The sequence below is a fragment of the Ambystoma mexicanum genome, chromosome 5q (assembly GCF_040938575.1).
Source record: "Ambystoma mexicanum isolate Mex_15411 chromosome 5q, UKY_AmexF1_1, whole genome shotgun sequence".
Lineage (NCBI taxonomy): Eukaryota > Metazoa > Chordata > Amphibia > Caudata > Ambystomatidae > Ambystoma > Ambystoma mexicanum.
In genome coordinates, this window is record NC_090933.1 from 105685647 (window position 1) to 105710782 (window position 25136).

General features: G+C 45.5%; 1 protein-coding gene across 2 annotated transcripts in view; it reads right to left on the reverse strand.

Moving 5' to 3' along the window:
• Positions 1–25136, reverse strand: part of GABBR2 (gamma-aminobutyric acid type B receptor subunit 2) — a 2296575-nt gene that overhangs the window by 1081368 nt on the left and 1190071 nt on the right. For both annotated transcript variants that reach the window (XM_069620609.1, XM_069620608.1), the window contains exons 6-7: positions 18719–18907; positions 15264–15500 (exon numbers count right to left, since the gene is read on the reverse strand). In XM_069620609.1, the coding sequence (XP_069476710.1) occupies positions 15264–15500; positions 18719–18907 (426 nt within the window). The remainder of the gene's footprint in view (positions 1–15263; positions 15501–18718; positions 18908–25136) is intronic.

Sequence of the window (25136 nt, forward strand, 5' to 3'; positions counted from 1 at the left end):
GGGGTGATGGGATGGGGTAAAGAGTTGTGGAGGGATGTGAAAGGTAAGGGATGAATAGGAGGTGGTTGGTGTGAAAGTCTAGTTGTAAAGGGTTAGAGATGAAGGATCATGGGGGCACATTTTCTGAGAAGACATCTATGAATATTCCCAGGTGCTGTCCTCGAAATGTGGCCGACTCGCAAATATTTGAGGGTGCCTCTGGCTTCTGAATTATTTTGAAGCCCTACCCAACTGCAAGTTCCTTTAAGCCGTGAAGGGGAAGTTCAGAGCTCCCACAGTTCCACAGCCTGGCTTACATCGCATGGCATTAGCAACATTGGGCAGATCCCAGTCACTGGCTTGATCGTTGGGTAGACATGGAAGAAGGACTAGAAGTAGGTGGACTCCCAGGCCACACTCTCCACTCCCCACCTCACCTGATTCCTGGTGATCTTGCTGCCAAATTGCCCACACCCTCCATCCCCGCTTCCTTATATCTCTACTTCCCTAACTGTGTATTTCCCCTTATGATTTGTAAAGCACACTGTTGCTTCCCAAAGCTAGGTCTCCACCAATAAATAACATAATCATGATAATTATATTTGATAGTCATCCCAACCCAGAGCAGGCATTATAGAAAGACTACCTCCTGCTATGTCTGTAACACAGACATAGGAGGTAGTCCCTTTTCTTTGTTTAACCCACAGTTGTGCTGGGCCTTGCTTAATACTGCTGTGACGCGAGGGCAAGTAAGTCTGGCCTGGGTGTCATGATGCCTGCCCCCGGGAAACCAGACCAGGCCCAGCAGCCCCGGAAGCAGGCATCATGCCATTTGGAGCATGCCCAAAAGCCCCAGTTAGGGGCTGTTTGGGTGCAGTCCTGGCGCCATAGGCGCCAGGCTCATTAATGATAACTTACCTAAGGCAGACCATGCTGCTTACTCACCTGATGCAGACCATGCTGCATGAAGACCTAAGCCAAATGAGGCTTAGGAGGGACTATTTTAATGCAGGGACTATTTTCTTACCTGGGTGGGGCAGTGGAAGAATACTTACCAGGGACTTCTTCCAAAGCTATTTAAGCTACACCCGGACAGCCACACATGCTTCGCGTTATCCTGCAGTAGCAGCATAACGCTCACCGTGCCTGCAGCAGCTTCCAGTCTTCAGCCACGCCCGTCTACACTCCGGAGCTCCTGAACCCTGCAAGGAAAGCAGAAGGAAAGGTTAGAGCAAGAGTTTTATTCATACTCACCTGAATCCTGCATCTTCCCGACTTGGACCTGGAAGAAAGAATCCATTAGACGCTCTTGCCGCGCCTCCTGCAACGCCGCGCTGAACTCACCTGTTGCCATTTTCAGCATTCCATCACGCGCATCTTCAGTTCGCGGCCGCTCTTCATCACCTATGGACATAATAACAATAAGGTGAGCAACAGAGAGTTATCTAAGACAACAAAGGCAAATATTAAGACTTACTTGAGATCATCGGGGATACTCACCTAATCTCGGGTCGGCAAGACCTCCTCCGCATCTCCGCCGCACCCCGGCCCCTATGGGGAAACATTCCGCTACAGACTTACCCGGTTGCGGTAAACGCTTCAATCCACGGATCTTCCTCCGAATGGATGCCTGAAAAGGAAAAGACCACAGGTTAGAGCAAGCTTCCCTCTTTATTCCGAAACAGCTTTTATGAACACTTACCTGCGCATCTCTGGTTGCCACGTGAACTCTTTCCAGATCCATAAGGGCAACTTAGGGGAATTAGACAGAGTGAATTCCAGAAGTTTTGAACTCTTTATAACCATTACCTCTACGGAGTCAACACCGTCTGCAACTCGCCAACTTCCCACACCAGTGAGGCAACTGGTCATCTAAGCGCCCCTGCACTTGAAGCAGGATGGAGAGTTCATCTTTCCAGTTTATCAGGTGAGAATCTAAAGGAGTCCCAAAGTAATTCATGGGGAGAAGGTGGGGTTAAGCTTAAACCTCAAAGGTGGTTAATTCCCCCTTTCTGCATTACAGAAGAGTATTCATACGAGCCACACAGACCAAGCTGGGTGGCCCGGTCCACTCCGTCATCTCGGCGCTCCGTGTATCACTGGAAGAAGTAACATCAGGCCGGTTCAGATCAACGCGCCCGTGGACACCAGGTGAGCGTAACAGAACGCGAAGCCTACCCACAACAAGCCACCTGGGCGTTATGGAGACCTCAGAGATGGATCAATTAGCCCAATTATTAGGGGAGCTAAGGGCTGAAGTGCATGCCGCCCGCCAGGAAACTAATGCCCTTAGGAGGGAGCTGATAGTTTCGAAAGAACGAACGGATGATCTAGCCAGACAGTTATTGCAAAACCAAGCTGGGCAAACGCCACTGCGTGGCCTCGGGGCAGGTCCAGCTCCTGTGTCATTGAGCAACCCTGTTCAAATACACTTACCAGGGGCTGTTCCATTGGCTCCACCCGAACGTTTTACCGGAGACCCAAAAAGGTTTGCCGTATTCATGAATCAGTGCCGCTTACACTTCTTATGCAGACCTGCAGCCTTTCCGAATGATCAAGCCAAGGTAGCCTTTGTGCTGTCATACCTCAGCGGCAGCGCAGCAGACTGGTCCATTCCTCTAGTTAATCAAGATGACCCCATTCTTCGGGATTTCCAGGGATTTCAAACAAGCATGGAAAGACTATTTGCTCGACACTCCCAAGGTCAGGCCCTGGATAACGAACTCTCATCCTTACGACAGGGGAATCAGAATCTTCTTTCCTACATTGCAACCTTTAACAGATTAATAGTGGAAACTGAATGGCCAGAAGTAAAAAGAATCACATTGTTCCATCGAGGGCTTCGAGGAGAACTCAAAGATGTCTTGGCCCAGATCGTGAACCCTCCTCAAGATTGTACCGAATATATAAATTTGGTGGTCCAACTTGATCATAGACTTCAAAATAGGAAGGCCGATAAAGCCAGGTTTGAAAACAGAGTCTTGGTCAGAACTCATATCAGCCCCAAGGGGGGGGAGACTTCAGAACCCATGCAAATCGGAGGGGTGAGAGGACCCTTAACTCAGAAAGAAAGAGATAGAAGGCGACAAATGCAGCTGTGCCTATATTGCGGGAATTCCGGTCATTTTTTGCTGAACTGCCCCATAAAACCGCCCAAAAAGGTGGTGGGGGCTGCGGATAAAAACTCTGACTCGGGAAACGATCCCGCCCGACAAGCGTAGAGGTCCGCTTGCCGAGCTCGAAGAAGGACACTCAGACCTCGCATTTCACCATTCCAATGAACCTCGTAGATCCGGAACAGCCATCTCGGATGCACGCGGTAAAAGCGTACGTAGATAGCGGAGCCATAGGAAACTACGTGGACAGTGAACTGGCTTCCAGGATGAACCTGCCTCTCGCCCAGAAACCCACTCTAGATGTCATTACCACAGTTGATGGAACGGAAATTGCCTCAGGCCCCGTAACTCACTCCACCACAGAAATAACATTGCTGGTGCAGGATGGGCACCGAGAGACTTTGGTGTTTGATTTAATCAAGGCTCTGCAGTTTCAAGTAATACTGGGGATACCTTGGTTGGAAAAACATAATCCTAGTATCGATTGGCGAGAGAAGAGAATTACCTTCCCAGAATGTGCGCACACCTGTTACCCAAGAAAATCTCAGAACACGGTCCTGGCTTCAGTAACTCCAGCTACCATACAACTACCTACAGAGTATCTAGAGTTTCAAGATGTCTTCCAAAAAGAACAGGCAAATACCTTGCCCCCACACAGACCATATGACTGTCAAATAGACCTCATACCAGGCGCACAACCTCCCTGCAGCAGGATCTATGCCCTTACGGAGCCCAAAAATCTTCATTTACGTCAATACCTGGACCAATACCTTGCTAACGGTTTTATTCGCCCATCTAAATCCCCAGCATCTTCCGCTTTGTTCTTTGTGCCAAAAAAGGAAGGCGACCTCAGAACGTGCATAGACTATCGCGCACTGTATCAAATAACCATTAAGAATCGGTATCCGTTGCCTTTAATTCCGGAATTACTTGACCAAGTAAAAGAAGCCCGCATATATACTAAACTAGACCTCCGGGGGGGCGTATCATTTGGTACGTGTCAAAGAAGGCGATGAGTGGAAAACTGCTTTTCGCACGAAGTATGGATTATTTGAGTACCAAGTGATGCCTTTTGGATTATGCAACGCGCCGGCAGCCTTCCAGTTCTTCATGAACGATGTCCTCAGAGAACTTATCGATGTTTGTGTCGTCGTTTATATTGATGACATCTTAGTATACTCCTCATCAGAATCTGATCATATCAAGCACGTCCGAGCAGTGTTAGAAAAGCTACGCCAGTACAAACAATATGCCAAATTGGAGAAATGCGTTTTCCACACCACTGAAGTGGAATTTCTAGGATTCATTTTAACCCCGGGAGGAATCAGGATGGATACACGAAAAGTGGACGCAATTCTCAAATGGCCTTCGCCAAGCTCTGTCAAAGGGGTACAGAGCATGCTTGGTTTTGCCAACTTCTACCGCAGGTTTATTCCAGACTTTTCGCAGATTGTTCATCCCATCACAGCACTCTTGAGAAAAAACAAATGCTTTATATGGACAGACGAAGCTGAAAGCGCCTTTCAAGAATTAAAGGCCAAATTCACATCTGCACCGATCCTAAGACACCCACGTCCTGAACTCCCGTACATAGTGGAGACTGATGCATCCAGTTTAGCAATGGGAGCCGTCCTTTCTCAAAAAGATCCCGAAACAAACCAGATTCACCCAGTGGCCTTTTGGTCAAAAAAGTTCTCGGCTCCTGAATTAAACTATGCCATTACTGATAAGGAGCTGTTAGCTATCAAGTCCGCCTTCAAAGCTTGGCGATACTATCTACTCGGGGCTAGGCACATCATCACGTTTATCAACGATCATCGAAATTTACAATATCTAAAAACAGCCAAAGCCCAGTCTTCACGTCAACTCCGTTGGGCATTGTTTTTTGCCGAATTTGATTTTGTAATAACTTATCGGCCCGGTTGTAAAAATGGTAAAGCGGACGCCTTATCCCGAATAGGAATGGGAGAGACTGAAGTGACCCTGGAACCTGTACCCATAATCCCTGACCAGAGAATTCTTGGTATAACTTCAGTACAGACACTGGAAGACATTCAAGGGATTGTCCCGCAGCTCTTTGATCCTCGAGCCTTACAAGATTGGGCCAAGAAAGGCCCAGATTTCTGCATCACCAATGAACTACCATATTACCGAGGACGTCTATTTCTGCCACAAAAAGAACTACAAGAACTAGTCATCTCTCATTATCACGATACGTTACTAGAGGGACACCCCGGTATTACAAAGACCGGAGCTAAAATCAAGAAACAATTCTGGTGGCCCACCTGGCAAAAAGATATTAAGTCATTTGTCCTATCTTGTGGCATCTGCGCCCAAAACAAAAGTCAAAAAAGAAAACCAGCTGGGCTATTACAGCCTATGGACATCCCACCGATTCCTTGGCACACCTTGTCATTAGACTTTATCACGGATCTACCCCCGTGTAATGGTTTCAATACTATCCTAGTAATAGTGGACCTTTTTTCTAAAATGGCCCACTTTATTCCCTTAAAAGGGATACCCTCATCCTCAACCCTGGCCAAGGAATTCCTTGAAAACATTGTTCGTCTATACGGTTTTCCATCTGGGTTAATTTCAGACCGAGGAAGTCAATTCATCTCGCATTTCTGGAAAAAATGCTGCCAACTGGCACAAATAGATGTCAGGCTTTCCACTAGCCACCACCCCCAGACCGACGACCAAACAGAGAGAACTAATCAGACTCTCGAACAATATTTACGTTGTATGCTACTGAAGGCAATTGGAAGGACACCCTATGGATCACTGAATATGCGTACAATAATTCAGAACACTCAGGAATTGGGCACAGTCCCTTTTTTACCATATACAGACATCATCTTCGAACCTCGGATTTGGATTCACCCCAGCATTTAGAGATGCCCGCAGTAGATCATCTTCACGCAGTCATTACTCAAACCTTTAAGGAAGCAACAGAACATTTACGAAAAGCCAAGGAAAAATACAAGAAAAACGCTGATCAACTTAGAAGAGAAACACCACACTACCAGATAGGGGACCAAGTGTGGTTATCTACTAAGCACATTCCTCTCAAAGGAAAACGGACCTTTAATCCCAGGTATTTGGGGCCTTACTCCATCAAGGCCATTATTAACCCGGTGGCTGTCGAGTTGGAACTACCTGCTCATATGTGAATCCATCCCGTCTGCCACGTGTCTCTTTTGAAACCAGTGCAACCGGGAACTAGGCTAACCGACCCACCTGAACCTATCCTCATAGACGGAGAACCCGAATACGAAATCAAGAATATTCTGGACTCAAAAAGAGTGAGATCTAAACTCTTTTACTTAATAGACTGGAAAGGTTATGGTCCGCAGGAAAGGTCTTGGGAACCTAGTGACCACGTGCATGCACCTCGTTTGGTGAAGAGGTTCCACCGGGAATTTCCAGACAAACCACGGCCAAGGAGAGGAGCGACTTTGGGAGGGGCCTTGAGGGGGAGTGCTGTCATGATGCCTGCCCCCGGGAAACCAGACCAGGCCCAGCAGCCCCGGAAGCAGGCATCACGCCATTTGGAGCATGCCCAAAAGCCCCAGTTAGGGGCTGTTTGGGTGCAGTCCTGGCACCTTTGGCGCCAGGCTCATAAGGACAAAGTCAGTCCTGGCGCCATAGGCGCCAGGCTCATTAATGATAACTTACCTGAAGCAGACCATGCTGCTTACTCACCTGATGCAGACCATGCTGCATGAAGACCTAAGCCAAATGAGGCTTAGGAGGGACTATTTTAATGCAGGGACTATTTTCTTACCTGGGTGGGGCAGTGGAAGAATACTTAAAAGGGACTTCTTCCAAAGCTATTTAAGCCACGCCCGGAGAGCCACACGTGCTTCGCGTTATTCTGCAGTAGCAGCGTAACGCTCACCGTGCCTGCAGCAGCTTCCAGTCTTCAGCCACGCCCGTCTACACTCCGGAGCTCCTGAACCCTGCAAGGAAAGCAGAAGGAAAGGTTAGAGCAAGAGTTTTATTCATACTCACCTGAATCCTGCATCTTCCCGACTTGGACCTGGAAGAAAGAATCCATTAGACGCTCTTGCCGCGCCTCCTGCAACGCCGCGCTGAACTCACCTGTTGCCATTTTCAGCATTCCATCACGCGCATCTTCAGTTCGCGGCCGCTCTTCATCACCTATGGACATAATAACAATATGGTGAGCAACAGAGAGTTATCTAAGACAACAAAGGCAAATATTAAGACTTACTTGAGATCACCGGGGATACTCACCTAATCTCGGGTCGGCGCGACCTCCTCCGCATCTCCGCCGCACCCCGGCCCCTATGGGGAAACATTCCGCTACAGACTTACCCGGTTGCAGTAAACGCTTCAATCCACGGATCTTCCTCCGAATGGATGCCTGAAAAGGAAAAGACCACAGGTTAGAGCAAGCTTCCCTCTTTATTCCGAAACAGCTTTTATAAACACTTACCTGCGCATCTCTGGTTGCCACATGAACTCTTTCCAGATCCATAAGGGCAACCTAGGGGAATTGGACAGAGTGAATTCCAGACGTTTTGAACTCTTTATAACTATTACCTCTACGGAGTCAACACCGTCTGCAACTCGCCAACTTCCCACACCAGTGAGGCAACTGGTCATCTACGCGCCCCTGCACTTGAAGCAGGATGGAGAGTTCATCTTTCCAGATTATCAGGTGAGAATCTAAAGGAGTCCCAAAGTAATTCATGGGGAGAAGATGGGGTTAAGCTTAAACCTCACAGGTGGTTAATTCCCCCTTTCTGCATTACAGAAGAGTATTCATACGAGCCACACAGACCAAGCTGGGTGGCCCGGTCCACTCCGTCATCTCGGCGCTCCGTGTATCACTGGAAGAAGTAACATCAGGCCGGTTCAGATCAACGCGCCCCTGGACACCAGGTGAGCGTAACAGAACGCGAAGCCTACCCACAACAAGCCACCTGGGCGTTATGGAGACCTCAGAGACGGATCAATTAGCCCAATTATTAGGGGAGCTAAGGGCTGAAGTGCATGCCGCCCGCCAGGAAACTAATGCCCTTAGGAGGGAGCTGATAGTTTCGAAAGAACAAATGGATGATCTAGCCAGACAGTTATTGCAAAACCAAGCTGGGCAAACGCCACTGCGTGGCCTCAGGGCAGGTCCAGCTCCTGTGTCATCGAGCAACCCTGTTTAAAAACACTTACCATGGGCTGTTCCATTGGCTCCACCCGAACGTTTTACCGGAGACCCAAAAAGGTTTGCCTTATTCATGAATCAGTGCCACTTACACTTCTTATGGAGACCTGCAGCCTTTCCGAATGATCAAGCCAAGGTAGCCTTTGTGCTGTCATACCTCAGCGGCAGCGCAGCAGACTGGTCCATTCCTCTAGTTAATCAAGATGACCCCATTCTTCGGGATTTCCAGGGATTTCAAGCAAGCATGGAAAGACTATTTGCTCGACACTCCCAGGGTCAGGCCCTGGATAACGAACTCTTATCCCTACAACAGGGGAATCAGGATCTTCTTTCCTACATTGCAACCTTTAACAGATTAATAGTGGAAACTGAATGGCCAGAAGTAAAATGAATCACATTGTTCCATCGAGGGCTTCGAGGAGAACTCAAAGATGTCTTGGCCCAGATCGTGAACCCGCCTCAAGATTGTACCGAATATATAAATTTGGTGGTCCAACTTGATCATAGACTTCAAAATAGGAAGGCCGATAAAGCCAGGTTTGAAAACAGAGTCTTGGTCAGAACTCATATCAGCCCCAAGGGGGGGGAGACTTCAGAACCCATGCAAATCGGAGGGGTGAGAGGACCCTTAACTCAGAAAGAAAGAGATAGAAGGCGACAAATGCAGCTATGCCTATATTGCGGGAATTCCGGTAATTTTTTGCTGAACTGCCCCATAAAACCGCCCAAAATGGCGGTGGGGGCTCTGGATAAAAACTCTGACTCGGGAAACGATCCCGCCCGACAAGCGTAGAGGTCCGCTTGCCGAGCTCGAAGAAGGACACTCAGGCCTCGCATTTCACCATTCCAATGATCCTCGTAGGTCCGGAACAGCCATCTCGGATGCACGCGGTAAAAGCGTACGTAGATAGCGGAGCCATAGGAAACTACGTGGACAGTGAACTGGCTTCCAGGATGAACCTGCCTCTCGCCCAGAAACCCACTCTAGATGTTATTACCACAGTTGATGGAACGGCAATTGCCTCAGGCCCCGTAACTCACTCCACCACAGAAATGACATTGCTGGTGCAGGATGGGCACCGAGAGACTTTGGTGTTTGATTTAATCAAGGCTCTGCAGTTTCAAGTAATACTGGGGATACCTTGGTTGGAAAAACATAATCCTAGTATCGATTGGCGAGAGAAGAGAATTACCTTCCCAGAATGTGCGCACACCTGTTACCCAAGAAAATCTCAGAACACGGTCCTGGCATCAGTAACTCCAGCTACCATACAACTACCTACAGAGTATCTAGAGTTTCAAGACATCTTCCAAAAAGAACAGGCAAATACCTTGCCCCCACACAGACCATATGACTGTCAAATAGACCTCATACCAGGCGCACAACCTCCCTGCAGCAGGATCTATGCCCTTACGGAGCCCGAAAATCTTCATTTACGTCAATACCTGGACCAATACCTTGCTAACGGTTTTATTCGCCCATCAAAATCCCCAGCATCTTCCGCTTTGTTCTTCGTGCCAAAAAAGTAAGGCGACCTCAGAACGTGCATAGACTATCGCGCACTGAACCAAATAACCATTAAGAATCGGTATCCGTTGCCTTTAATTCCGGAATTACTTGACCAAGTAAAAGAAGCCCGCATATATACTAAACTAGACCTCCGGGGGGCGTATCATTTGGTACGTGTCAAAGAAGGCGATGAGTGGAAAACTGCTTTTCGCACGAAGTATGGATTATTTGAGTACCAAGTGATGCCTTTTGGATTATGCAACGCACCGGCAGCCTTCCAGTTCTTCATGAACAATGTCCTCAGAGAACATATCGATGTTTGTGTCATCGTTTATATTGATGACATCTTAGTATACTCCTCATCAGAATCTGATCATATCAAGCACGTCCGAGCAGTGTTAGAAAAGCTACGCCAGTACAAACAATATGCCAAATTGGAGAAATGCGTTTTCCACACCACTGAAGTGGAATTTCTAGGATTCATTTTAACCCTGGGAGGAATCAGGATGGATACACGAAAAGTGGACGCAATTCTCAAATGGCCTTCGCCAAGCTCTGTCAAAGGGGTACAGAGCATGCTTGGTTTTGCCAACTTCTACCGCAGGTTTATTCCAGACTTTTCGCAGATTGTTCATCCCATCACAGCACTCTTGAGAAAAAACAAACGCTTTATATGGACAGACGAAGCTGAAAGCGCCTTTCAAGAATTAAAGGCCAAATTCACATCTGCACCGATCCTAAGACACCCACGTCCTGAACTCCTGTATATAGTGGAGATTGTTGCATCCAGTTTAGCAATGGGAGCCGTCCTTTCTCAAAAAGATCCCGAAACAAACCAGATTCACCCAGTGGCCTTTTGGTCATAAAAGTTTCTCGGCTCCTGAATTAAACTATGCCATTACTGATAAGGAGCTGTTAGCTGTCAAGTCCGCCTTCAAAGCTTGGCGACACTATCTACTCGGAGCTAGGCACACCATCACGGTTATCACCGATCATCGAAATTTACAATATCTAAAAACAGCCAAAGCCCAGTCTTCACGTCAACTCCGTTGGGCATTGTTTTTTGCCGAATTTGATTTTGTAATAACTTATCGGCCCGGTTGTAAAAATGGTAAAGCGGACGCCTTATCCCGAATAGGAATGGGAGAGACTGAAGTGACCCTGGAACCTGTACCCATAATCCCTGACCAGAGAATTCTTGGTATAACTTCAGTACAGACACTGGAAGACATTCAAGGGATTGTCCCGCAGCTCTTTGATCCTCAAGCCTTGCAAGATTGGGCCAAGAAAGGTCCAGATTTCTGCATCACCAATGAACTACTATATTACCGAGGACGTCTATTTCTGCCACAAAAAGAACTACAAGAAATAGTCATCTCTCATTATCACGATACGTTACTAGAGGGACACCCCGGTATTACAAAGACCAGAGCTAAAATCAAGAAACAATTCTGGTGGCCCACCTGGCGAAAAGATATTAAGTCATTTGTCCTATCTTGTGGCATCTGCGCCCAAAACAAAAGTCAAAAAAGAAAACCAGCTGGGCTATTACAGCCTATGGACATCCCACCGATTCCTTGGCACACCTTGTCATTCGACTTTATCACGGATCTACCCCCGTGTAACGGTTTCAATACTATCCTAGTAATAGTGGACCTTTTTTCTAAAATGGCCCACTTTATTCCCTTAAAAGGGATACCCTCAGCCTCAATCCTGGCCAAGGAATTCCTTGAAAACATTGTTCGTCTACACGGTTTTCCATCTGTGTTAATTTCAGACCGAGGAAGTCAATTCATCTCGTATTTCTGGAAAAAATGCTGCCAACTGGCACAAATAGATGTCAGGCTTTCCACTAGCCACCACCCCCAGACCGACGGCTAAACAGAGAGAACTAATCAGACTCTCAAACAATATTTACGTTGTATGATACATCAGTCTGAAGGCAATTGGAAGGACACCCTATGGATCGCTGAATTTGCGTACAATAACTCAGGAATTGGGCACAGTCCCTTTTTTACCATATATGAACATCATCCTCGAACCTCGGATTTGGATTCACCCCAGCATTTAGAGATGCCCGCAGTAGATCATCTTCACACAGTCATTACTCAAACCTTTAAGGAAGCAACAGAACATTTACGAAAAGCCAAGGAAAAATACAAGAAAAACGCTGATCAGCTTAGAAGAGAAGCACCACACTACCAGATAGGGGACCAAGTGTGGTTATCTACTAAGCACATTCCTCTCAAAGGAAAACGGAACTTTAATCCCAGGTATTTGGGGCCTTACTCCATCAAGGCCATTATTAACCCGGTGGCTGTCGAGTTGGAACTACCTGCTCATATGCAAATCCATCCCGTCTTCCACGTGTCTCTTTTGAAACCAGTGCAACCGGGAACTAGGCTAACCGACCCACCTGAACCTATCCTCATAGACGGAGAACCCGAATACGAAATCAAGAATATTTTGGACTCAAAAAGAGTGAGATCTAAACTCTTTTACCTAATAGACTGGAAAGGTTATGGTCCGCAGGAAAGGTCTTGGAAACCTAGTGACCACGTGCATGCACCTCGTTTGGTGAAGAGGTTCCACCGGGAATTTCCAGACAAACCACGGCCAAGGAGAGGAACGACTTTGGGAGGGGCCTTAAGGGGGAGTGCTGTCATGATGCCTGCCCCCAGGAAACCAGACCAGGCCCAGCAGCCCCGCAAGCAGGCATCACGCCATTTGGAGCATGCCCAAAAGCCCCAGTTAGGGGCTGTTTGGGTGCAGTCCTGGCGCCTTTGGCGCCAGGCTCATAAGGACAAAGTAAGTCCTGGCACCATAGGCGCCAGGCTCATTAATGATAACTTACCTAAAGCAGACCATGCTGCTTACTCACCTGATGCAGACCATGCTGCATGAAGACCTAAGCCAAATGAGGCTTAGGAGGGACTATTTTAATGCAGGGACTATTTTCTTACCTGGGTGGGGCAGTGGAAGAATACTTACCAGGGACTTCTTCCAAAGCTATTTAAGCCACGCCCGGACAGCCACACGTGCTTCGCGTTATTCTGCAGTAGCAGCGTAACGCTCACCGTGCCTGCAGCAGCTTCCAGTCTTCAGCCACGCCCGTCTACACTCCGGAGCTCCTGAACCCTGCAAGGAAAGCAGAAGGAAAGGTTAGAGCAAGAGTTTTATTCATACTCACCTGAATCCTGCATCTTCCCGACTTGGACCTGGAAGAAAGAATCCATTAGACGCTCTTGCCGCGCCTCCTGCAACGCCGCGCTGAACTCACCTGTTGCCATTTTCAGCATTCCATCACGCGCATCTTCAGTTCGCGGCCGCTCTTCATCACCTATGGACATAATAACAATAAGGTGAGCAACAGAGAGTTATCTAAGACAACAAAGGCAAATATTAAGACTTACTTGAGATCACCGGGGATACTCACCTAATCTCGGGTCGGCGCGACCTCCTCCGCATCTCCGCGCGCACCCCGGCCCCTATGGGGAAACATTCCGCTACAGACTTACCCGGTTGCGGTAAACGCTTCAATCCACGGATCTTCCTCCGAATGGATGCCTGAAAAGGAAAAGACCACAGATTAGAGCAAGCTTCCCTCTTTATTCCGAAACAGCTTTTATAAACACTTACCTGCGCATCTCTGGTTGCCATGTGAACTCTTTCCAGATCCATAAGGGCAACCTAGGGGAATTGGACAGAGTGAATTCCAGACGTTTTGAACTCTTTATAACTATTACCTCTACAGAGTCAACACCGTCTGCAACTCGCCAACTTCCCACACCAGTGAGGCAACTGGTCATCTACGCGCCCCTGCACTTGAAGCAGGATGGAGAGTTCATCTTTCCAGATTATCAGGTGAGAATCTAAAGGAGTCCCAAAGTAATTCATGGGGAGAAGGTGGGGTTAAGCTTAAACCTCACAGGTGGTTAATTCCCCCTTTCTGCATTACAGAAGAGTATTCATACGAGCCACACAGACCAAGCTGGGTGGCCCGGTCCACTCCGTCATCTTGGCGCTCCGTGTATCACTGGAAAAAGTAACACCAGGCCGGTTCAGATCAACGCCCCCGTGGACACCAGGTGAGCGTAACACTGGGGTAGCATGAAGATTTGGCAGTGAAGGGTGAAGAGCTGGAAGTGAAGGTGAAGGGGGGCCACCTTTGAAGGGGGATTTGTGAGGCGCTAGCGAGGAAGGGTTAGTGTTAAGGGGTTAGGAGTAAAAGGTTATGAATGAAGGGATTGGGGTAAAGAGCTAGCATAAAGGGTCATAGTCTTGGATGCAGATTTAGCAGGAGGAGTGAATAGTTATGCATAAAGCGCTAGGGGTTCAGTTATTGGGGTGAATTGCAGAGGCTAGTGATAAAGGTTTAGAAGTGAGGGAGGAGTGAGGGGGGACAGCTAGGAGTAAAGAGTGAGTAAAGATTGGTTACAGATCAAGGCTTAAGAACACAGAGTTGAAGTTGCGGCAATAAGGTTGGGGGAAGGGTAGAGAAGGGCGATGTTTTAGGGTTTTCGATTAAGGGCTACGGACTTGGAGGTGACGGCTACTGGTAAGTGTGATGGGTAGTTATCTTAACTTGTGTCATTTGATTTTAAAAACAGGACATTTTGCACTGAACTCTCTTTGACTATGTCATCGCCAATCCTACATTTGTTACCATAACTTCCCAAACAGAATTATTTTTTTTATTTGTTTTGCTTTAAGTGATTATAATTTGTTATACTTTCGGGGAATTTCAGAAATTGAACTTGACGAGTACAGTGCAAGACCTATGTACGTTTCACTTGCTAGCATTTACCAAAAACACACATCTCCAAAACTGGCTAAACAGATTTTAAGCTACAAAAGCAAAGCCAGAAAAATGACTCCGATATTTTGGGTTTGCCTATGTGTACATTGAGAGAGTTTGGTGAAAGCGAAGAAACAAACTTTGCCCTTTTTGTTAACTATATGTGTGGTTAACACATACAAAGACGCGTTCCAGGTGCAAGTTAATTTATGACCCTATAGGGCAAGAAAATGTTTTTTGTTTTGATCAGTTTCCACGTTTCCAATTGAATGAGTCAATGTGGTAATGAAATGGAAGGGCTGCAATATTTCACAGATTCAGGATTCTTGTGTTCTGGTTGATGAGTCACACTAAGGAACTCTTTTTCAAATACACACAGAAAAATGGCAATTACTGTTGTTACAGTTACATCGAGCTGTCAATCAAAACTGCATTTCCCCTACCACAATTCCATAAGTATTTGAGAATTTGAAATATTGCTCATTATCTATCGTCTTCTTCCATATTGCATCAAACACGACAGACCATTCTGCAGTTAACTGTGATTAAGATCTTCTTTTCTGAAGAAAACATTACTTTAACAAAAGAAAATTTGCTCCAAAACAGTGGAAAAAAATGTTCCTTTGATTTTCCAAATAAACTATTAAAGACATTGTTATAGATGACACCTACCGTTACACCGAAGAAGTTTGTTTCGTTCATTGCGTCCAGAAAGATTTTCCCGAGCTTGTGGTCCGTGTAGTTGAAATCTTGAATCCGTTGATGTCTGCTGCTCGCACGAAGGTTCTCCATCGCTCGCTGCAATGTTTTAGCGATCACCCATATACCGTCATAGGCGTAACCGTGAAATTTACTAGATTCAACGTCCGACCTTTTCTCATTGTATTCCTTTTCGTATTGCTGAGGAGTCTGTAGAGCAGAGTGAGAAGATAATACTCATTGTTAATGATCACATCATCAGCTGTACAGGAAAGAGTGTCCAATTGTTTATCAGAATTGATCAAGGTCCTGTTTTAGAAGGGGACAGTTCTTGGACATTTTCACTATTGGGGCATTTCCTATTGTGGACAAAGCTCATATCATTATGTCAAGGTTCTGTTTCTTGAAGAAGAACTATTACCTTAACAAGTTGCAAAGAACAATTTGAAAGAGTGATTTGGAGCCAACAGATACATTGGCAAGCTCTTTTCTATAGAATCCTACTGCTTTTATCTGCTTGTTTTATTTGACCTTCACAAAATGAGTGGTGAGGCTATTGAGGTGCTGCGGAGACTCAAACTCCTGAAGAGCCCCCCTTTCTGTCTTCAAATGGTGTTCACCAGTGCCCCCGATATGCCCTTTGCTCTTGTGGCACCCAAACCTTCCTCTGCCACTTAACCTACTATTGTTGTTCGCGGTGTTCTAAAGGACTGCCAGGCTAATCCTTTAGTGAAAATGATCTTTATTTCCCTGTCAGAAACTCCATCTGCTGTGGCTTATCCCCACCCCCAGGTGTTTTCACCTTTGTGCACTCTACTTGCCCTTCCACTGAGAGGCGAGGGCCGTCGTTGCCGCCTCTTCTCTCTGACAATGTATAGCTGGTACGATAGCACAGCGAGTAGAGTGCTTGCTTTAACATCTGTGCAGAACCTGCTGATGGAGGTTTGATCCCAGCAGGGCTAACTGAGCCTTTCATCCACACAAGGTCGATAAATGAGCACCACACCGTGGGTAATAATTAGCAGTGCTGAGGGTTTGTAGCGCTATATAAATGCTAAATTATTAATATTATTATTAACAGTGGAAATGCCACCCTCTCCTGCAGTTGACGATCACCCATTAAGCGGGAATAGACAGTGGTGCTATACACGTTCTGTCTGGTTAAACAACTATGTGTTCCTTTGTCATACACCACACCTAAATGTACAAAAGTCAACTTTTTGTGAAACAAGAACAATCGGCAGTGTTTCTGTTCCGAGATCACACATTTCCCCATTTGGCTACGAGGCTCTCTGAAATTGAATGTCTTACCAAACACACAGAGTATCCTACACGGTGGTGATAGAAGCCACTGGATAGGCCATGACAGACTCATGCGACAATGCTGGCTGCTGGAGTTGTTCTCCGAGGGTGAGCACACTGCTAGAGACGGGGCCTGACTTAGAATGATTGTGTCTCTCTCTTTTGTAAAGCAGAATCTATTTGTGAACTGTGCAGACTGATCCCTTCGTCAGCTACTGGTACTTAGAGAGTAGAGCCATGCTTCCTTATGTTTAAGAGCGTTTTGTGTTTACTGTGACCTTCATGAAGTGCTGACAGCAAGCCTCAGCCTGCAGCACACCAGTTCTTCCACACCCCAACCGGCCGACTGGGGAACTATCCATTAGGACTCCCCTCTAAGGTATTACGAGGTTTGAGGTTTCGCTGCACCGCAGTGACATACTAACACAATGCTTTAATGGCGCTGTTGTCTGTGTTTTTCTACTTGCATTTTTTAGAGCTACACCCCGCGAGGTGACCCTTCATACTATACAAGGGACCACCACACACGCTCCCATGTAGGTGCACCCACCTTGTACCAGCCGAACCATCCCTGCACGTGGATGCCAGGGTCCTAAAGTGAGACAGGATCCCACCCCACCGCAGCAGGGTCCGGCGACTCTCTACTACAGGTTGGCCCCCCCGCAGCTCCTACCCTTTTTTAACAATTCAGATTATGACTGGTTGTGTTGGTATTACAATATCAATATCTTTTACTCATATTGCATGCCTAGGCAGCAATACTTTATCATGTTAGCATTTTATGCTTTTTAAATAGGTATTGAGGCCTTATTTAAGTTCTCATTCCTTACCTTTTACTTGTGTTCTTCCCTTACATCATACACAGATTTCCAAACCGGAGGCCCAGACGAAGGCGTTCCATTATCCAGCCGAAACGCCCCAAGGCCTAGCACTTTATGTGCCCTTTATGACCTTTACAACTTGATAGGGGGCCCCTCCCCCTGGCGTAGACCAATGGTTTTGGTCCTCTGCTCCTGCAATTCAATTGACATTCTGATTTGACTGTTCTGTCCCCCTTGCCCCCCCAAAATACAGCTGGGTAACTTGTGTACCTAACCGTACTAGTGGTCTTACAAATTGGGCTATTCTGTTTTACAGAATAAATGAATAACTTGTTGATAGAACAGAAAAAAAAAACACTTTTTTCTTTTCATTGTGCACAAATATGTTTTTTTGCACTACTAATTGATACTATCCCGCTCACTGTGTGATTTCTGAACAAGCGAGAGTATCCATTGTTTAATTGTTTTTCCTACCATTGGATTTATGTTTCTTTTCTGTTTTTGTTTAGTAATTAGCCAGCTATGGCTGATGATTTCTTGATTAATATAAAAAATCAATAAATTGAATTCAAGTACAATTAAGTACGATGGATTTGTTCCTTCTTGTTTCACGACTGATGACCCAACAATACATGTAAAGGCTTACTATTTTGAAGCACTACCCTGAAAGTTTTTACAATAGAACTATTTAGACACCCCAGCATTAGGATAGTGTCTGTAAGTGAATTTGGATGGAGCCTTTTCTGTTCCCCATTGTAATACAGCCCTTTTTCCTACCACAGTAGGGGCTATCCCTTTCGTTAAAAGAAAACATGTCCTTAGTGCAGCAGCTACGGTACGGGCGCCACGCAAAGATGCGGGACACCCAGCCAATATCCCGACCAACCGGATGCACCCGTCGTAACAAGGTATTCGTGCAGGGGCAATTCCAAGCTCAGAGTGAGAAGCTTGATATCCGAATGGTACATGCCCTCATTATTAAAACCAGACACATGTCTGCATCTGAAGGTCCCTGTCTTTACAAGGACATCCTAAATAACGACATACTTTTAAAACGACACGTGAATAACGAAAAAAGTTGAATTATTTTCTTATTTTTTATTTGGGGGATCTTACAAACCCTGCATATCTACTGCCTTTTTACCCTCCCCCAACTACCACCACCAACTTTAAGCCCTTATCCGACCCTCCGTATATACTTTTACTAAAATAATTGACTTTTTTTCGTTGTTTAGGTGTCGTTAAAAAAGTGTGTCGTTATTCTTTTTCGTTATAATCACTGCATATCCATCTGAAAGTACTCACCCGTCCTGATATTGTCTTTATATCCTTGGTACTCAGAGGCTCAAAGTCCACGCCAATGTAGCCCTCCATGGCACTCAGAAGGTTTCTGCCGGAACAGATGGAAGAGTTTGCCTGCTGCCACCACAACGCTTGATACCAGCCGGGAATAATCCACTGGTATTTACTGCCATACATGTCCTCGTAGTACGCCTGTCGAAAAAAACCATTTAAATATAGTTTAATTTCTATATATATGTATTCTTAAATGTTCACGTGCAGTTAGAGTAGTTACAGCACTGGACGCTATATTTCTTCTGTTAGAATCAAAGAAATCAAGGGAAAGTATTGCTGCTACGAAGTGGACGGAATCTATCTATCTATAGATTTCTTATATTGCGCCACACGCGCAAAGGCCTCAGCGCGCTCACGAGACAGACAGACATTAAACATAAAGAGGGGGCGCAGAAGAAGGGGGTCAAAAGCACAGAGGGAGGTAGAGAAGAGGCAAATCTTTCATGCTTTTATTTATATGTATTCCAATGTAGCAGGAACTCCCGTTCATTGAGTTTTTCCGTCCAGCACCCCTATATTGTTGAAATGCCGAAGCCCCCAGGGCTCAGATTACAGAAAACTTTGCATTGTTGCAAGTGCAAGTTTGCACAGTATTAGCACTAGGGCAAAGTTTGCTTGATTTTTAAAAACAATGGCACATATTAGAAAACCTTTCCACTGTGGCAAGTGCAGTGGGGCATGTTAGAAGTACCAGGGGAAGAACTGCCCTAGCAAAAAATACATACATTTTCAAAGCATTTTTGCTTCATTGCAAACTGTGCCCTAGTGCTAATGCCAATCCGTATTAGCACGAGGGCAAACTTTGCTCTATTGCAAAATAGCTTTGTAAGAGCATGTTTTTTGCACTAGGGACATTTTTGCCTGAGTGCTTATACAATGAAAAATGTCACTTGTCAAGGTGCAAATGTTTTATGAATATGGTCCTAATGTTCTCTGCAGTGCTAATGCGGTGCAACCTTGAACGTGCAAAGGGGCAACGTTTCTGAAATCTGACCCCAGGGGCCAGATTACAGAATGGTGCACAGGTGCAAGTGCAAAAATTGCACGGTATTAGCACTAGGGCAAAGTTTGCTCTATTTTTAAAAACAATGGAACACATTAAAAAACCACTGCACCTCGGCAAGTGCAGTTTGGCATATTAAAAGCACCAGGGCTAAAATTGCACTAGTGCAAAAAAGATGCATGTTCACTACATTTTTGCACCAGGGCAACGGTTGCCCTAGTGCTAATACGGAATGGTATTAGCTCTAGGGCAACCTTTGCCGTGATGCACAAAGGCATTAAAACATTTATCTTTTTAGCACTCGGGCAATTTTAGCCCTGGTGCTTTTAATTTGCCAAACTGCACTTGTCAAGGTGCAATGGTTTTTTAATGTGCACCAGTGTTTTAAAAATAGAGCAAACTTTGCCTTAGTGCTAATACTGTGCCTACTTTGCACTTGCACCAGTGCAACGTTTCTGTAATCTGACCCCTGGTGTTCTAGGACTGGCCTCCCTTTTCCAGAGTAACCATCTGCGCTCACCTTTTTACACCGGCTATTCCAATTGTAGTGCCTTACACCGCTGTTTTGTGGGACTTGTGGGGTGAACACACCCTCTTCACTCTCCTATTTGGAATTAAATATGCACCCTAACAGAAACATCAGCCAAGTTTAAAAGGATTAATATGCACCATGGCACTGAAAGTATTACATTGACATTTTGCTTGTATTACACAACCTCTTTTAGGAGAATGTTTCATGCCTTTTGTGAAGTAACACCTTTCCACTTGTCTGCTGCGGCTTACCCTTATTGTGATTTCAAGACACAACTCTTTGTCCTAAAGCTTCTTTCCCATAATATGGCTGTCATTGAGTTATTAGTGCATTTCTTGCACACCCATGTTATGTTATGTTGAAGGTTGTTATACCGTGCACTGTTGCCACCTGTGTGGTGTCTTGGCGCTCTATGCTACCTCTCCCATTTTCACGGCTATATATAATTATGTCCTCACGTTTCTCTGCAAATCATATGATATTTTGTTTGTATCGCGCTCATATACAAGTGTTTCAGAGCGCGACAAGGCAAGGGAGGGGAACAAGGGAGAACAAAAACAACAATCTTACAAGGCCCAGTGACTTTGAGAACGTGCAAGTGCATGAAATGGGTCTTCATGCAATCCCGGAACCATTTTGCTGGTCCCCATCTGGATTATTAGCTGTTTGCTGATGTATCTCAGGGTGGTACCTCCAGAATCTGAAGTGTCCCCCTAGATGAAGACTTTCAACAATGATATGATGAAATCCCGATCCAAGATCAGTGCCCCCTAGAGAAGAGATCAGCATCAAGTGACCTGGCGAGATGTTCACCCAAGCCATTGCACAAGCTTATTGACTGATGGAGCCATGTGTCTGTGTTGTCCAACTGCAAGCCTCGAGGGCCGGATCCATGTCGGGTTTTCAGGATACACCTCATTAATGTTCATGAGATAAATTTGCATTCAATGATTCAAAATGTATCCTTCCATGCCTGGAGTTGGGCAACCCTGCTGTAAACGCTTTCACTGAATCCAAGAGCTGGCAGTCTTTCCAGCCTAAGTTCAGACACAATTCTTTCCAGATGGTTCCCTGAATGTGATCCAGTTGTGGACTCATTTTTTGTGTTTTGAAGTGCCACTTCACTTCCACAGGCACAGCATCCACGCATGAATACATGTTACCTACATCTTGGAAAATAATCTGCAAACATTGGTCTTCATATGTTTTGGACTGCAACTCCCATCAGGCGAAGCCAGCCTAGTCAATAGTGATGGGGCCTTAGGAGTTGTAGTCCAAAACACCTGGAGTGCCACAGGTTTGCAAAACCCTGACCTTTGGTAACAATAAGAGGAGGCCGTTCAATAAATCATGAAATGAATTTGTCGCACTCTATCATTTAATCGTTGTGCTCCCCTCAGTGCTAACAGATGCTTACTTTACATCAGGGGTTTGGAAACCTTTGGTTCTCCAGACGTTTTGGACTACAACTCCCACCAGCTCCAGATAGCATATTCAATGGGGAAGAATGATGGAATTTGCAGTCCAAAATATATGGTGAGTCGAAGATTGCAGACTCCTGCTTTACATGGACCAACCTGGGGATGTATTTTCGACATGGATTTTCACAACCTAGTTTTAGACAACAGAAAATGTACAGCATGTACAATAGCCAACTAAATAGGTCCTGAAAAAAGACCTCAATATAAAGTCAATCTGTATTTATTTTAGCTTAAGCGTTCAAACATATCAGAGCGATGTAGAGTTGTGCAGTGAATTGTCATTTGTAACTTAAATGCTGTCTTGGGAGGATAGCTCAGGGGCAACATGCTCGCCTTGGAAGCAAAATGATGCAGAGCAACACAGGTTCGAACCCCGGGTGGGCACTTAAAAACCTCTGGGTATTAAGCGTGTCATGAAAAGTCAATTATAGCAAGAAGATGCTATCAAGACAAACACACCAGTTGCAATAGTGTAAAAACATATATGGAGCATCCTGGTGAAATAACCAGTTTAGCATATAAATGAAAATGATCTAAAACATGAATTAGTGTATTTATTTATTTGATGAATCAAATGTGGAAAGGTTGGCAGGGCCAACTTGCATCGGACATGATGACTGTTCTTTTAATGACCAATTCATAATTGTCTTTTTGATGCACATATAGTTAGGGTAACCTATGCCCTTTCAGTATGCATACATTTTAAGGTCAAATATGTTCATAAAACAATAGCACCAGAGAAGATCATTCACAGTAAACAAAGTTGGCTGTCAAACTAAAATATAGGCAGTAGATGCATTTCTCTTTCAACTCCCCTTTAAACAAGACCTATATTGACCTTCTAGCAGGTGTGAAATGCCGTCATCTTATAAAGCCTGGAAACCAAGGCTCCAGAGAGTCACACATATTCTCAAAACGTAAACATTGTGCATGAGCTAACACAACTTTTGTTTTAATCCAACTCGGTCATGCTTGTGGGTGAGACTGCAGAATCCCAGGCTACAGGATAAGTGATCCCAAGCAGCCCAGCCATTGATTGGCTTCTGTCATGAGCCACCTCTTGGCAATACTGTTGCTGAGGAGTTGGGGAAAGCGGCAACACATGTGGCTTTCACTTCACAGGCATCTCGCTTGTTGCTGAGTACCCTCTTTATGGGATCGCTCTGTAGAAAGACACAGGGCCTCATTATGACACTGGCGGTAGCAGTGCGGTGATCACGTTTCTGAGCCACAGACTATAACTTGTGGTGTTCCCCAAAGGGCCGGTCTTTCACCTTTATTGTTCAACATTTACATTCTACTATTATGTGTTGAGCTGGAAGCCCTGGGGATCTTTTTCTGCAATTATGCAGATGACTTCCAGTTGGTACTAAATATAACAGGGGACTATGAAGTAGATCAACAGACATTGACTGCAGCATACCATGTCATCAAACAATGGATGTCAACGAACTGACTCTGTTTAAATGCCGCTAAAACGGAGTTGATGCTCTTTGGTTCTAAATATGCACAATCAAAACTGAACCAAAAATATAGCGGCTTTTCTATTGAAGGCAATCAAATTAAGATTGTACAGAAAGTTAAGACCTTGGGCACCTATATGGAGGAACGTCTTGACAGTGAGGCACATGTCACCGCCGTCTCCACCAATTCTAACTACCATCTTAAGGTATTGAGAAAAGTAGCCCTGTTAATATCGGTGGAAAATCGCATAAATCTAATAAGAGCAGTGAGTCTGCCACGTGTTGACTATTGTAATGCCCTACTAGAAGGGGCCAGTAAGGCAAATATTCAGCAGCTGCAGAAAATATAAAATGCAGCGTTACGAATCATCTTTCAGATGAAAAATTCTGAATCTACCAGCACGGCCAGAAGGAGACTCCATTGGCTCCCGGTGGCTGCCCGTATTCAATTCAAATTGCTTACTACATGTCACAAATGTATCTTTGGCAATGCCCCTGCATATTTGAAGGAGAGGATTAATATCTACCAACCAAATAGATGCTTAAGATCAAAGGATGGCTCCCTGTTGGTAATACCACGTACCCAAAGGGCCCGTGGACTGGGGCGGGCGTTTCACGTTCAGGGCGCCCAAGCCTGGAATATCCTGCCAACCAGGTTACGTAAAACAGATGATCATCTTCTCTTTCGCAAACAGTTAAAGACCATTCTGTTTAGCTAGGCTTGTCTTAATATCTGCACCTTCTTCTGTCTTTCGGCGCCTGGATGCCTGCAGGCTTTGGCACCTTATAAATCCGAATAACATAACATAACAGTGCTGGTGCCCGTGACCATTCGCGGGTGCCAGAAAATATTCTTCCCTATTCCCATTGAGTCCCTTAGGGCTCAATGGGAATGGGGAAGCCGGATGCACTGGCAACATTTGTGAATGGTGCCGGTGCATCCGACATGCTCTGCTCGCGGGTGCCGCTACGCCCGGAGGGGTCAGACCTGGCGGGCGAAAAGACACCTGCGAGCAGAACTCATAGTTTGCCGGTGCGGTAGTAACAGCGCTGTAAGCTTACCGGCGCCGTTACTACCGGACCGGCAAACTTATAATGAGGCCCACAGGGTCAGATGACAGACGAAGCCACTTGCCTTCGGGGCCGCACGCTTAGAGGACCCTCATAGTATCCCACCTGTCCCTCTATTGTTTGCTTTGCGTTGGTGCAGCACTGTGCAGAGGAAACACACACGCTGCAGCAGGCCCGCGCTCTACTTCAACACGAAGGAGAGCCTGTGCACACTGACATGCAACTGCTGCAAAACAACATCACATGGTTGCAAGTAGTTATAGTGTTACCATAAAAGCAGGTAAGGCACTCCATATTAAATATCTGAGCGCTTCCTTTGTCCAGTAGCGTTCACAACAAATGAGTGTATGTTAAAGGTAAAAACAACCTGCACATAACATAATAGAACAACAGCTCCTATCTTATTCGAAAAGATGTCAGGCTAAAAAGCACATTCTGACGGCGTGAGAGAGTGATGTGCGTCCTACAGCGCATGATTGGCTGCATAATTTTACGCTTCCCTCCAATAGAGAGAAAGTCTTTTCGATTCAAACAACTACTGAGTAGATATGATGATGCTTGGGGCAGCTTTGACGATTTGTATGTTTGATGTGTACTTCCCCGTGCCCCCTTTTTTGTCTTTTCCTTTCTCTTTCCCTTTTTAAGGTGATGTTGCTTTGCTGTTACTTCATGCAGTTTAGGTTCTTGTTGAATAATTTTGTACTGTAACAATTTGTTTACTTTGATTAACAAAAATTAACATATGTAAAAAACAAAAGAAAGGAGTGTTGATAGATAATGCATTTTTCTAAACATGACAAAACATTTCAAACTACAA